Raw genomic sequence first — 12638 nt, forward strand, 5'->3', positions numbered from 1 at the left:
TTTAAAATGCTACATAAAGTTAAAAGGAAGGTGGCAAAAAAAAAAAACACTTGTTTTTTTGTTTGTTTTTACGGCCGTGTACAATTATGATTCGAATAGACACGAGGTAGCTGGAATTACTCATCATTAATTGTGATTATAATTAATCAAGATTAAAGCTCCATTTCCTAAATATCACAAATTATAATTCTGTATATTACTGGAACATGAAAGTGAAATAACAGCAGTTAAATATTTCTTTTTCTGAATGAACATAGTTATTCAAGCAAATATTTGGGCTTTTGTCACATCTGTGAGGACAGACTAAGAGTCAAGTGTCCTTTTTACATCAGACACAGACATTAGCCTGTAGCCAAGTAGGCTTTTTTTATTTATCACTCTTTTGAGCAGTTGTTTTTTCCATTCATACAGTAAAAAGTCATTTTTTCATATTATTGCGTTCCCTACTAAAAAACAATAATAAATACAGTTTGCCGTGTGGTAAAACTCAGACCCGGTCCCTTCAGTAGAGAGTCTATTGTACAAATTAAAAATGTTCCACTTTGACAACAAAGAACGTCAGGTTCTACAAAGGCAGGACCGGCTGTGTTTATAAAAAGACGCTCTTTGTGTGATTTGCTGATTTGTACAGTATGTAGTCGCTGCATTGTTTGTGTCACAAAGCCCAGCAACACATTCACTGTCCTGTTTTATATTCACTACACATCGGACAGAGCAGCTGGACAGGTCCGTGTGTCAGTGCTGTGGACAGTGTAGAGTACATTAAACCACAGCGTTATTAAAAACAGTCATATCTTAGTTAAGGTCAGCGTCTCCTGCTGTAGTGAAGCTGTTTATTTAACAGAGAAACTTTTAACTGATGTGAAGCTGGTTTGGTATTTGACAGATGTTTATATTTATTATTTTATTTACTATATTATTTTATTTATTTTATATGTTCTTTATGTTACGTGTATACTAGTATTTAGTTGTAGTACAGTATATACCAGCATTTAATCAAGGTGTATACCAGTGGTCCTCATCTGGTAGCCCGCAGGCTGAATCCAGCCCAGCGGACCGGCCAATGAGGTCCATGCCTGGATTCTAAAATAAACAAGAAATAATATTGATAGACAAAAAAGTTATTTTTCTTCTTCAATTTGAGTGTCTGGGACTCCGACAAATAAAGATGGTGACCCCTGGTGTTCACCATAGGCAGTGTAGATCCTCTCAACCAACGGATTATGTCAAGTTTTCAAAGTGCATCCACATTTTTTTGGCTCTATATATTATATATCTATATTTTCACCAAAGCACCAACACACATTGACAAATAGCGATAAAAATATTTTTAAGAAAACTGGACAGTACTGTAATATATAATATAAATATATTTTACTGTATATTGATGATCCCCTTCTTTAACTTAAATGTTCACCTGTTTTTGCTAGTTGCCTTTTTAGGAGACATTGCTCTGGATGAAGAAGATCTCCTCATGTTCAGAGAGGCCCACACCACGGAGGATGACCAGCAGAGAGTCCAGAGCAACAGAACAGACTCAGGTGTCAGAGATGGAGAGAGTCGGATTAAATCATCTAATAATCAGAACTGTCTTATTTTTACATTAAGACATTACTAATCAATCCATTCTGACAGTTAACGGTTCGACATCAGATGAGAGGATCAGGAGAAGAAGAGCTCCCGTCAGGATCCTCCAGCGTCTGAGGAGAGCGGCCACCGCTAGACGTGAGCGCGTCTGGCCCGATGGCATCATACCGTACGCCATCAGTGGGAATTTTAGTGGTGAGCCCTGGAATTACACCTTCTATCATCTGTTCTTGCTGCGCTGCGCAGCTCTAACGTCCTCAGTACCACCTGTTGGTTCTGACCTCCTGAAACTCTGCGACTCAAATTCAGATTTTCCTTTCAGGCAGTCAACGAGCCATTTTCCGACAAGCCATGCGTCACTGGGAGAAACACACGTGTGTGACTTTCACCGAGAGGACGACTGAAGAAAGCTACATTGTTTTCACCTACAGGCCGTGTGGGTGAGTTTTTGGGGTTTTTTCAATTAGTTTTTTAAAATAAATCCATATCTGTGTGCCGCCAACTTCATGACAACATGGTTACAGTTTAAACTAAACTGGCCAGAATTATATAGATAACAATCAAAGCTTTTATAGAACTATAAAATAAAAAATTGAAAATGTAGTCACTGCATAATATGGACACGAGGACATGAAATAATTGGTCTTGTTTCCTGATTTTAATGGTGAAAAAAAATTTAGACTTAAGATCAAAAAAGTGCATCATAAATCAGAATTACCTCATTGTTATGCAAATTAATAAATATATATAAAATTTGCTTTAATGGAGGAACATTAGAAATAAATATATAAATAATAAAATATTGAGAAAAAAATATTGAGAACCCAGATATTTGGTTATAGTTAGAAACAAATTCATCTTTTTATTATATTTTTATTATATATAAATATATTATGTAAAATTCCTACAAATAATTAGTAAACCTATATTTACTGCTCCAGAATGTGTTGCTGAACAGTGTCGCCCCCTGCAGGTGTTGTTCCTATGTGGGCAGGAGAGGTCGAGGCCCCCAGGCCATCTCCATAGGAAAAAACTGCGATAAGTTTGGCATCGTCGTGCACGAACTGGGCCACGTCATCGGCTTCTGGCACGAACACACGCGTCCTGACCGCGACGAACACGTGGTGATCATCAGAGACAACATCCAACCAGGTAACAGCTCTGAGCCACCGGTGGTTCACGCCGCGGAGGTTCAGCCTTGGATTCAGTTGAAGTCGGTTTATGAATCTGAACAGGACAGGAGTATAACTTCCTGAAGATGGAGCCGGGCGAGGTGGACTCTCTTGGAGAAACGTACGACTTCGGCAGCATCATGCATTACGCCAGGAACACGTTTTCCAGGTAGAAGAATGTGTTAACACTTAATTATGTCAAATGTATAGAAATATATATTTGTCAGAGAAAGAAGACATTTTCTTACACCCTAATTTCTACCTACTGTATATCATTTTGGCTTCATTAACAACCAGTTCACATCTGGGCCACAAGGGGGGATAAAAAGGTCACTTTAGAATCTGGAGACACAGACGGAGATCAAAAACATGTGATGTTATCTACATATCTATCCAGTAGATATATATGTATCTATATCTATATATAGATACATATATAGATATAGATATATTTAGTGGGATATATATGACAATGACCTACTATTTATAGTTTATAATATGATTATTCATTACATTTTTGTTTAATTATTTCAATATTTTATATATTATTGTATATTTATATTTTATTTGTTCTCAAGAGATTCTGAAAGTACACTGCAGTACATTACATTACATATATATTTTCTAACAATATTTAAATATTAAACTTAACAGGACGTCGTCATTGCAGTAAATGTGTTTTTTTCCAGAGTCAAAGAGAAATCGTACGAGGAATTCAAAGCTCAAAAAGTTGCGGCTTATAGTTTGGACATTACGGTATCATCATTTGGCCCATTTCTGACGGGGTCCACGTGGAACCTCACGTAGACATCCTGGCTGTCGTTGATGCCGTTGTTAGTATTTAATGAACAGACGTTTCAGACGTCCACACTGACCGACGACGACGACCACGGCCAACACTCCGACTGAACCACCCACTCAGCCACTGGTTTCACGCTGTGTTATGGTGAAAGCTGACCTGCTGGGTTTGTCTTTTATTCACATTCACTGAACAAGCTCTAAACAAGCCATTAAAACCTCTAAGCTTTGCTGCTTGTTTGTCACAGAAAGTGTTTCGCACTGGCCTCCTTTTTCTCGCCCCGTCCATGTTGTTGTTGTTGTTGCCCTGTTGCTACACTCTGGTGGAGGCAGGCCAAGCCAAATAAAAGCCGGGCAGTTTGGACTTCAGTGGCCTTTTGCTCTGACGTACAGCTGGCACCAGCAGAGGGCCCCGTTCACGGCCGCTGTTCAAACGTGCCACTCATTTGTGGATTTGTCCCCATGGGAACTGAAGAAGAGTCCGTTCCACAGCCAAGAATAATAAATAAAAAGTTAAAAAGTTACAATTAGCTTTTTGAACAACATTAATGACCAGCCTTTTCCTGCAGGTGGTGCTGTGGTTGCAGTTTGAATGCTTCGAGTTTTGTGTTTAGTAAAAATGACCTTGCCTTTTTTTTTGAGGGGGTATTGCTTGAGTTTGTGACTTGTCTCACGCAGAGGAATCTTCTTAGACACAATCCTGCCCCGGTACGAGGTCGACGGCGTGAGGCCACCGATCGGACAGAGGACCATGTTGAGCAAAGGCGACATTGCACAGGCCCGAAAACTCTACAAATGTCCCAGTAAGAGACGAGACTCAGATGTAGAACGTTAGACTCTGTGATCACAACCATCCTGAGTTGTTGGTTTGTCTCCCACAGAGTGCGGCGACAGTCTGCAGGAGAGTTCTGGAAACTTTTCTTCTCCTGGTTTCCCCAACGGCTACTCAGCATACGCTCACTGTGTCTGGAGGATTTCTGTTACTCCTGGAGAGAAGGTGAGGACAGAAAAAAGTCTAAATCAACAAACTAAATCACCCACGAAGCTGAAATTTAAAACAGTTTAAGTTCCGGTTCCTGGACAAAAAGTCAATACCACATGTGATGAAATTAGAGCTGTAAAATGAATGTGTTTGTCATATTCATACATTTGTCACAGTCAGTTGACTTGCTGTTATTTAACCACACTGTGGGAAAGTTTTAGTTTCACTGAAGCTCCTCCAGTTCAAAATACCACCCATGTTTGTGGAGGTTTCAAGGTTTTGGATTATTTTTCTCACCAGGTCATAACTAGAACTTTTTGATTATCTGTGAACCTTTCTTGAAAATATTACAGTATAAGTTAATAGTAGGTCCAAAAATCTGTACTTTGTCTGTTTCACATTTTCTTTTTCCGCAGATTGTTTTGAATTTCACTGCCATGGACCTCTTCAGGAGTCACCTCTGTTGGTACGACCACGTCGAGGTCCGAGACGGGTTTTGGAGGAAAGCTCCACTGAAAGGTATTAAAAAAAAAAAATCAAAAAATCTGACACTCAACTGATTATCTGCACCTTTACCAAGTGTTGTCATCGACTGCTAGGGACATAACGGTACACTCACGATACGATACAATAGGATTTGCGATTTTTTTCTTCATAATACAATTTTAGCATCGTTTGAAACAGAATGAACTCCAGACAAACTGTGACCAAATCCACTGATCCTTTCTGTGTCAGAACTGTGTAAAATCACATCATCAACTGACATGGTCTGTGGACCTCATCCACTGACATGGTCTGTGGACCTCATCCACTGACATTGTTCTCTTCAATAACAGAGTCCCATTTCTGTCCAGAAACACTGGACCATCACCACTGATCTGCTCTGGTTAAACTGGTCAAACTGGTCTGTTCTGGTTGACCTGGTTACCTGTCAATATATGAAACAACAACAGAAGAAGAAGAAGAGAAAAAACAGGAAGTGGAAAGAGTTCCACTGGAGAACACTGTTGGTGTCTGTGGAACAAGTTCTTCCCACGTTCTGTTCCAACACCTGAACGTCTCTCAGCCTACGTAGGACCTGACGTCTGGGTTTGATAGTGGGTCACAACCAACGTTTTTAGGAGCATACTGCCACCTACTGGACTAGAGTGTGTAGTGTCATGGTCTGACCAGTGACTTTTTGAGCTAACACATCCTTACACCTTGATGTACGATTCATTTTTTATTTCAACCAATGAGAATTGTCACGCTCTCCACTCGTCTCATACACGTCGTTCCCAAACTTTCAGGTCGTTTTTGTGGAGACAAACTTCCAGAACCAATCGTCTCCACCGACAGTCGACTGTGGATTGAGTTCAGGAGCAGCAGCAGCTGGGTGGGCAAAGGCTTCTCGGCTGTGTATGAAGGTACAGGCTCTGGTTCTGATTGGACCGTCTCTCCCTGAAACCAAACGGTCATTTTAACATCTTCACCCTCCTTCTGTGAAGCCATCTGTGGCGGCGAGGTGAAGCAGGACAGCGGCCTAATCCAGTCCCCCAACTATCCTGATGACTACCAGTCCAACAAGGCCTGCGTGTGGAGAATCACGGTGGAGGAGGGCTTTAATGTTGGACTCTCGTTTCAGTCCTTTGAGGTAAAAACTTTTTTTTTCTTGACAAAATAACTAGTCACTTGATAAGAAGTCAGATCTAATCACACACAGCAGGGGGCGCCAGACACCTTGGGGGTCTTTACTCATGTTTCAGCCAGTATGATCCTGATACTCATGCATGTGATTGTGTGACCTCTTATTGTAGGCCACCTGTTGGATGGATGTGATACTGCAAGTCCTAAAAAAAACAATAAAACAAACTAATCAATTGAAACCTTTTGAAATAAAAAAATAAACAAATACATTTAAAAAACCGTCCTGACCCTGAACCCTATCTTGAACCAATTTTATAAATTTTGTGTATTTTCTTCTCTCTTTGTTGGAGCACTCAGGACTTTCTACATGTTTTCTGCTGTTGTTGGAGCACTCAGGACTTTCTACATATTTGCATGTTTGTAAATTTTTTTTATTATTTATGTTTTTCAGTGTTACTATGTTGTAATGACTGTAGAGGGCGCCAAACCATAATCTGAACCCAGAACAAAATGTCTCGAGTTGCCGCTAACTTATGACTTCGCCTGTGACGTTGTCTTTGTGAACGTGACCACAGACGGAGCAGCACACCGTCTGTGCCTACGACTTCGTGGAGGTCAGAGACGGCAGCTCAGAGAAGAGTCCGCTGCTCGGCCGTTTCTGCGGCTACGACAAACCCGACGACATTAAGAGCAGCTCCAACCAGCTGTGGCTGAAGTTCGTGTCTGACGGCTCTGTCAACAAAGCTGGGTTTGCAGCCAACTTTTTCAAAGGTTCGTCTCTCCGTCAGCTGACGTGTTCTGTGTTTTTTGACTCTGGTAACTCCACTCTGTCAGTTCTTCTTCTTTTTTTTTTGTTTTGCCAGAAGTGGACGAGTGCTCCAGTCCTGACAAAGGTCACTGTGAGCAGCGCTGTGTGAACACACTGGGCAGCTACAGATGTGCCTGTGACCCTGGGTATGAGCTGGCAGCTGATAAACGCAGCTGTGACAGTGAGTGCCGAGCACGACTACACAGAACTACACCTCATGTCACACTGACAGAATCACACTGTTGTTATCACTGTTTAACCTCTGAACCTCGGCCTCAGCGTCGCTCCGTTAGTGTTTTCAAAGTTAATCAACTTAACTGAACTGTGGAGCTGTACACCTCCAACGAGTTGTGCATAGACGTCAGTATTGTACTCCCCTCTGGCCTTAAATTAGGAATAATTGTCTTTTACTGCTAACTTTATTACTTAAAGTTCTTTTTGAAATGACCTGCAAAAAAAAAAGGAAATGTGAAATAAAAGAGGCTTACAGACTTTTTCTTTTTGAAATGTGAAATGTGAAATAAAAGAGGCTTACAGAAATGGAAATAAATTGTTTTATTTCAAATAAAATCTAATTCAAATAATTGCAAAATTCAAATCAATTGTATTTCAAAAGTCACCGTGGTAGTTTCCTCCTTTACCACAAGAGGGCACCACACCTACACTGACAAAACCCAGATTTTTTTTTCTTTTGAAACTTAGAGCAATATTTTTTATTTAAGTGTTTTATTTTTTCAGTAAATATTTATCACTGGACTATGTTTTTTTTTGTCATTTAGATCTATTATTTGACAACATGTTACAGGTATTGTTGTAAATCTGGAATAGTTGTAACTTATAGACCATCTTAACTCTTCTACCTACCTTTCTTCCTTTCATTTATTTTGTCTTCTATCAACATGCACTGCATTTCCCCGACATTTTTGACTCACGCTGCAGGTACATTAAAATTCCACCACTTCAGTTTCAAATGACTTCTTCTTCAGTCAACAAAGGAAAAAATACAGGGCTAAATAATTCACTCATGGTTTTCTGTGTAATTTATGTGTCGCGAGTGTTTTGTCTTTCACACTCGTACCACTAAAATCACTGCTTTCTCCCACCAGCAGCTGCCTGCGGTGGCTTCATCACCGTGCTGAACGGTTCCCTCACCACCCCAGGCTGGCCCAAGGAGTACCCACCCAACAAGAACTGCGTATGGCAGCTGGTGGCTCCCATCCAGTACCGCATCACCCTGGTGTTCGATATGTTTGAGACCGAAGGAAATGACGTGAGTTTGTGCAGAAGCTACAGATTTCATGGCCAACTGTGACGTCAATGTGACGTGTGTTTTTTTCCATCAGGTGTGTAAATACGACTACGTGGAGGTGCGCAGCGGGTTGAGTTCCGACTCAACGCTTCACGGGAAGTTCTGCGGCGTGGAGAAGCCGGACGTCATCACCTCAGTCCACAACAACATGAGGATCGAGTTCAAGTCAGACAACACGGTGTCAAAGAGAGGCTTCAAGGCCCACTTCTTCTCTGGTGAGTCGGCTGTGAAGGAAAAAGAAAAAAAGAGAAAAGAAAAAGGCTGGTCAATGGTGCGTGAAATTATGTAACGCTTTTGTGTTAGCATCTGTAAACACTTAGCATTTAGCTTTTTAATGAATACTGGGAACACAGTTTGAATGACAGCGTTAAACTTCAGAAACTGAGTTGATGTTATTTAAAAAAAAAAAATTAAAAAAATACCTGACAGAGGGCAGTGTTTCTGCCAGTGAATATAATGGACCTTAAAAATGACATATTAAAGTTTATTATTTTTTTGTATATAGATTTGTATATATATATTTAAATATTAGTATATATATATATACTAATAAATACACCGTCATAAAAATTCAGTCATTAGATTCCACATTCAGTCGACCTTTGTTGCTGTCAAAACTCCACTCTGTTTTCTTTCTGTCTGTTTTTGTGATTTTCTTTTTCTTTTTACGTTGCATGTATTACTTACATATATGGACATATATATTTCCTTGATGTTGTTGCATCTAAAGACTTTTGTTTATTAACATGCTATTTGTATGGTACTTCACAACAAAACTGGGGGTGTGTGTGTGTGGGGGGGGGGGGCAACATGGCCGCAGTGTAAAACCATGGCTCCCCAACAGAGACGCTGCAGACAACTGTCTTCACTTTGAACCACATGAATGAGACCAGTGTGGTTTGTATTTATCTGAAACGTGGAAAAACTGAACTTTGTGACAACATGTACGTCCGGTCCGTCTGATCCCAGACCAGTTTTCTGTCTGTCTGCGAAAACATCATGTGATTAATTTGAGCCTTGACGTCCACAGACATGGACGAGTGCTCCAAGGAGAACGGAGGTTGTCAGCACGAGTGCGTCAACACCTTCGGGAGCTACAGCTGTCAGTGCCGCGAAGGCTTCGTGCTGCACGACAACAAGCACGACTGCAAAGAAGGTACTGCACAAATACCGTCACTGTCTCGACTGTCCCTCTGCGTTTGGGTCTAAATACCTCGGGCCACACAGAGACGCTGCTTCAACTCAACTAAGAAAAGTCTCATTGTGTCGTTGTTGTTTTTTTGTTTTGTTTTTTTTTTTACTAGTTGTGGTTGTTGTTAGTTATGGTGATAAACCTCTGCTGCTTTGTGTGACTGAGTGTCTCTGTATGTCCACGTCCATGTCCCAGTTGTAGTCCAGTCATCTGACCTGAGGCAGGTATGTGTGTGTGTGGTTGTTGTTTACTGTAGTCATGGTAACTGTTTCTAGAGAATTTTTTTTTTAATTGAGAGTTTAAAGAGTCAGTGGTTCTCAAACTGTGGTACACGTACCACCGGTGATACACAAGCGCTCTCTAGTGGTGCGCGGGGAAAGTTCATATTTTCACATTTATATTTTCAGTTGAATAAATCTGAAACATACCACGCACAATTAATAGAACATTTAAACATAAACATATTTATAAACACTAACAAGAAGACGTACAGTATATGAACCAGTCTAGGGGTCACCGACCTTTTTGAAAGGTCACTCAGTAATATGAAGAACTACTCCTTTGACTTCCCGACCAATGTCATAATAATTCGTTCTTCTCACCGTCGTCATCGAACCTGTTTGAATACCACTGTAATGGAACTGATTTAAAGTAACAGTACCATTTTTGACCCTCTTGTTGACTAGGTTCATTTTTAGAACATACACCTTACGTAGTCCACGGGGGGGGAGGGGGTTACCAGGTGACCCCGTGCACGACCTTAGTGACCCCTGAACTGGAGCTCAAATTATACCCTTGTCATAACTAAACCTAGTTCAAATGGGTGTTCAAAAAGTAAATATATTTTTCAAAAATTAATTTCACTTTCCCCTGAAATATCAGGGGGAAAAAGTACTCCAGTATTATCCCAGTACTACCATTTGTTTGTTTATTTCTTTCCTGAAATTTCAGGGGAAACAAAAGTACTCCAGTATTATCCCAGTACTCAGTACTGTTGACTGATTTCTTCTCCTGTCACATAGCAACAGTCCCTCATTCACATTTGAACTGAGGAAAATCCCAGAGACAGCCTATTTCCTCCTCCTCCATCTTGACTTTGTCACCGACACTCATGACTGTGGGACAGTTGGTGGCGCTCATCTCTCAGGAGCTTATTTTTACGCTCTTTTTTTTTTCCCACCACAGACCTCAGAGTAGAAACATCTCCTGAGGAACAAACCTCAGTGTTTGGATGATGAAACGCTCTTGTTTTTGTTTATTTTTATCACTTTCCATGGAGGAAACACTGGGAGGCGCTGATCTGCTCTCTCTCTCTCTCTCCCTCTTCCTCTCTCTATCTTTTTCACCAGCCGGCTGTGACCATGTTATCAGCAGTGTGTCAGGCACCATCAGCAGCCCTAACTGGCCTGACCAGTATCCCAGCAAGAAGTCCTGCAGCTGGGCCCTGTCCACCACCCCGGGCCACCGCATCAAACTTGTATGTCAGTTTCTCTGCTCGTCCAAAATATATAACCATTCCTCGACAATTCTTTATATATTATATTTATTTTTAGTTTAGTTTTCTTTATTTCAATCTCTATTTTTTAAGATGGGATTTGATTTCATATATTCATATATATTAAAGATCCTCTACTTGTCAATGAATTTACATATTTACATTTTTTCAATGTTTAATCCATGAAACAAAATGTTTGGTGAGTGTTGATATATATATATATATATATATATATATACACACATACATATACATACACCCATCCATCCATCTATTTTCACCATACATATATACATATATATACACATACTTTATATATGTATATATATATACATATATATACATATATATGTATATATACATACATAAATTACATAAAAAATTAGTTACTTTAATAAAAAAATGTACATCATTTCATAAAGTCAAAGGTCATAAAGATTTTATATAAAATTCCCATTTGTCCCAGTGTTAAATGAAGTGACGTCTATTTTCATGGACAGAAAGAGAAAATAAAAAGTATAAAGTATAAATATTAGGGATGTAACGATACAGTTTTTCCATCACCATCCATTGGATTCCGTCCCTATTGTAAATAAACATTGTCACTTATCTGCAGCTCGTCAACAGTTGGTCCATCCTGTGTTCTCCATGTTGGGTTAGAGTACTGTAGTACTGCAGTACTGTAGTACTCTACCCACAAATTATATTTGTCAATACCTTTATTTTTCTGGGGAAATTCTTTATGGTTTTTATTTTCACAGGTTCCTTCTCCCAGTTGAATTCTCTCTGTACATGAATCTGTTATCGTCACCTTTTTTCTCTTTCTTTTTTATTCTTGATGTATTTTGTCGAGTGGCTCATTTGGTTTTGGAGACTTTATTCCACTCTCTAATTTTATTTTATTTTTTTCTTTCGAGGTTTTCAACGAGATCGACATGGAGTCTCACCAGGAGTGCGCCTACGACCACTTGGAGGTCCACGACGGACAGGACGCCCACGCTCCGAGTCTCGGTCGCTTCTGTGGCACCAAGAAACCGTCGCCGCTCATTTCTAGTGGCGACAAGATGTTCCTGAGGTTTTACTCAGACAACTCGGTGCAGAAGAGAGGCTTTGAGGTTTCATACGGAGCAGGTGGGTGAAGCAGCCTCCCCGAAAATATGTCAATTAATTGGAAGAAAAAAAAGAAAAAAGAATGTCCCTCGAGGAGAGCGTAGACTTCTAAATATGTGGTATTTGAAGAATGGGTTCCTTCTCCGTCGTCTGTTGCCCAAAAATCGACATTCTTTCCTCACTTTAACGAGTTCCTCATTCTGACCCTCTAATTTTGTGGTGGTGCCTTCACCAGGATGTGGAGGAAGCCTGAGAGCCGAGGTCAAGACAAAGGATCTGTTCTCTCATGCTCAGTTTGGAGATAACAACTACCCCGGTGGCTCCGACTGCCTGTGGGTGGTCACTGCGGAGAAGGGCTACGGCGTGGAGATCATCTTCCAAGTGTTTGAGATCGAGGGGGAGGCCAACTGCGGCTACGACTACGTGGAGCTGTACGACGGCGCCGACGTCAAGTCTCCGCAGCTCGGACGATACTGTGGATCTGGGGTGATGTTTTTTTTTTTTTTTTAAATGCTGCTTAAACAGCGACAACAATTAACAGAATAACATTTTTTTTATT

The 12638-nt window shown here is 40.4% G+C and overlaps 1 protein-coding gene across 2 annotated transcripts in view; it reads left to right on the plus strand.

The window, feature by feature from the left end:
* Positions 1-1377: 1377 nt before the first annotated feature.
* LOC103390498 (bone morphogenetic protein 1-like) overlaps positions 1378-12638 on the plus strand; it is a 14989-nt gene continuing 3728 nt past the window's right edge. The window contains exons 1-18 of one of the 2 annotated variants that reach the window (XM_017038371.2): positions 1378-1541; positions 1636-1782; positions 1910-2027; positions 2561-2739; positions 2823-2928; positions 4236-4360; positions 4439-4554; positions 4956-5058; positions 5829-5945; positions 6027-6172; positions 6741-6936; positions 7029-7154; positions 8080-8243; positions 8317-8497; positions 9313-9438; positions 10824-10951; positions 11887-12100; positions 12315-12565. In XM_017038371.2, coding sequence (XP_016893860.1) covers positions 1388-1541; positions 1636-1782; positions 1910-2027; positions 2561-2739; positions 2823-2928; positions 4236-4360; positions 4439-4554; positions 4956-5058; positions 5829-5945; positions 6027-6172; positions 6741-6936; positions 7029-7154; positions 8080-8243; positions 8317-8497; positions 9313-9438; positions 10824-10951; positions 11887-12100; positions 12315-12565 — 2697 coding nt within the window. In that variant the 5' untranslated portion in view covers positions 1378-1387. The remainder of the gene's footprint in view (positions 1542-1635; positions 1783-1909; positions 2028-2560; positions 2740-2822; positions 2929-4235; positions 4361-4438; positions 4555-4955; positions 5059-5828; positions 5946-6026; positions 6173-6740; positions 6937-7028; positions 7155-8079; positions 8244-8316; positions 8498-9312; positions 9439-10823; positions 10952-11886; positions 12101-12314; positions 12566-12638) is intronic. The other variant, XM_025062103.1, reaches the window with a different exon arrangement.

Source organism: Cynoglossus semilaevis, chromosome 14, assembly GCF_000523025.1.
Source record: "Cynoglossus semilaevis isolate Cse_v1.0 chromosome 14, Cse_v1.0, whole genome shotgun sequence".
Lineage (NCBI taxonomy): Eukaryota > Metazoa > Chordata > Actinopteri > Pleuronectiformes > Cynoglossidae > Cynoglossus > Cynoglossus semilaevis.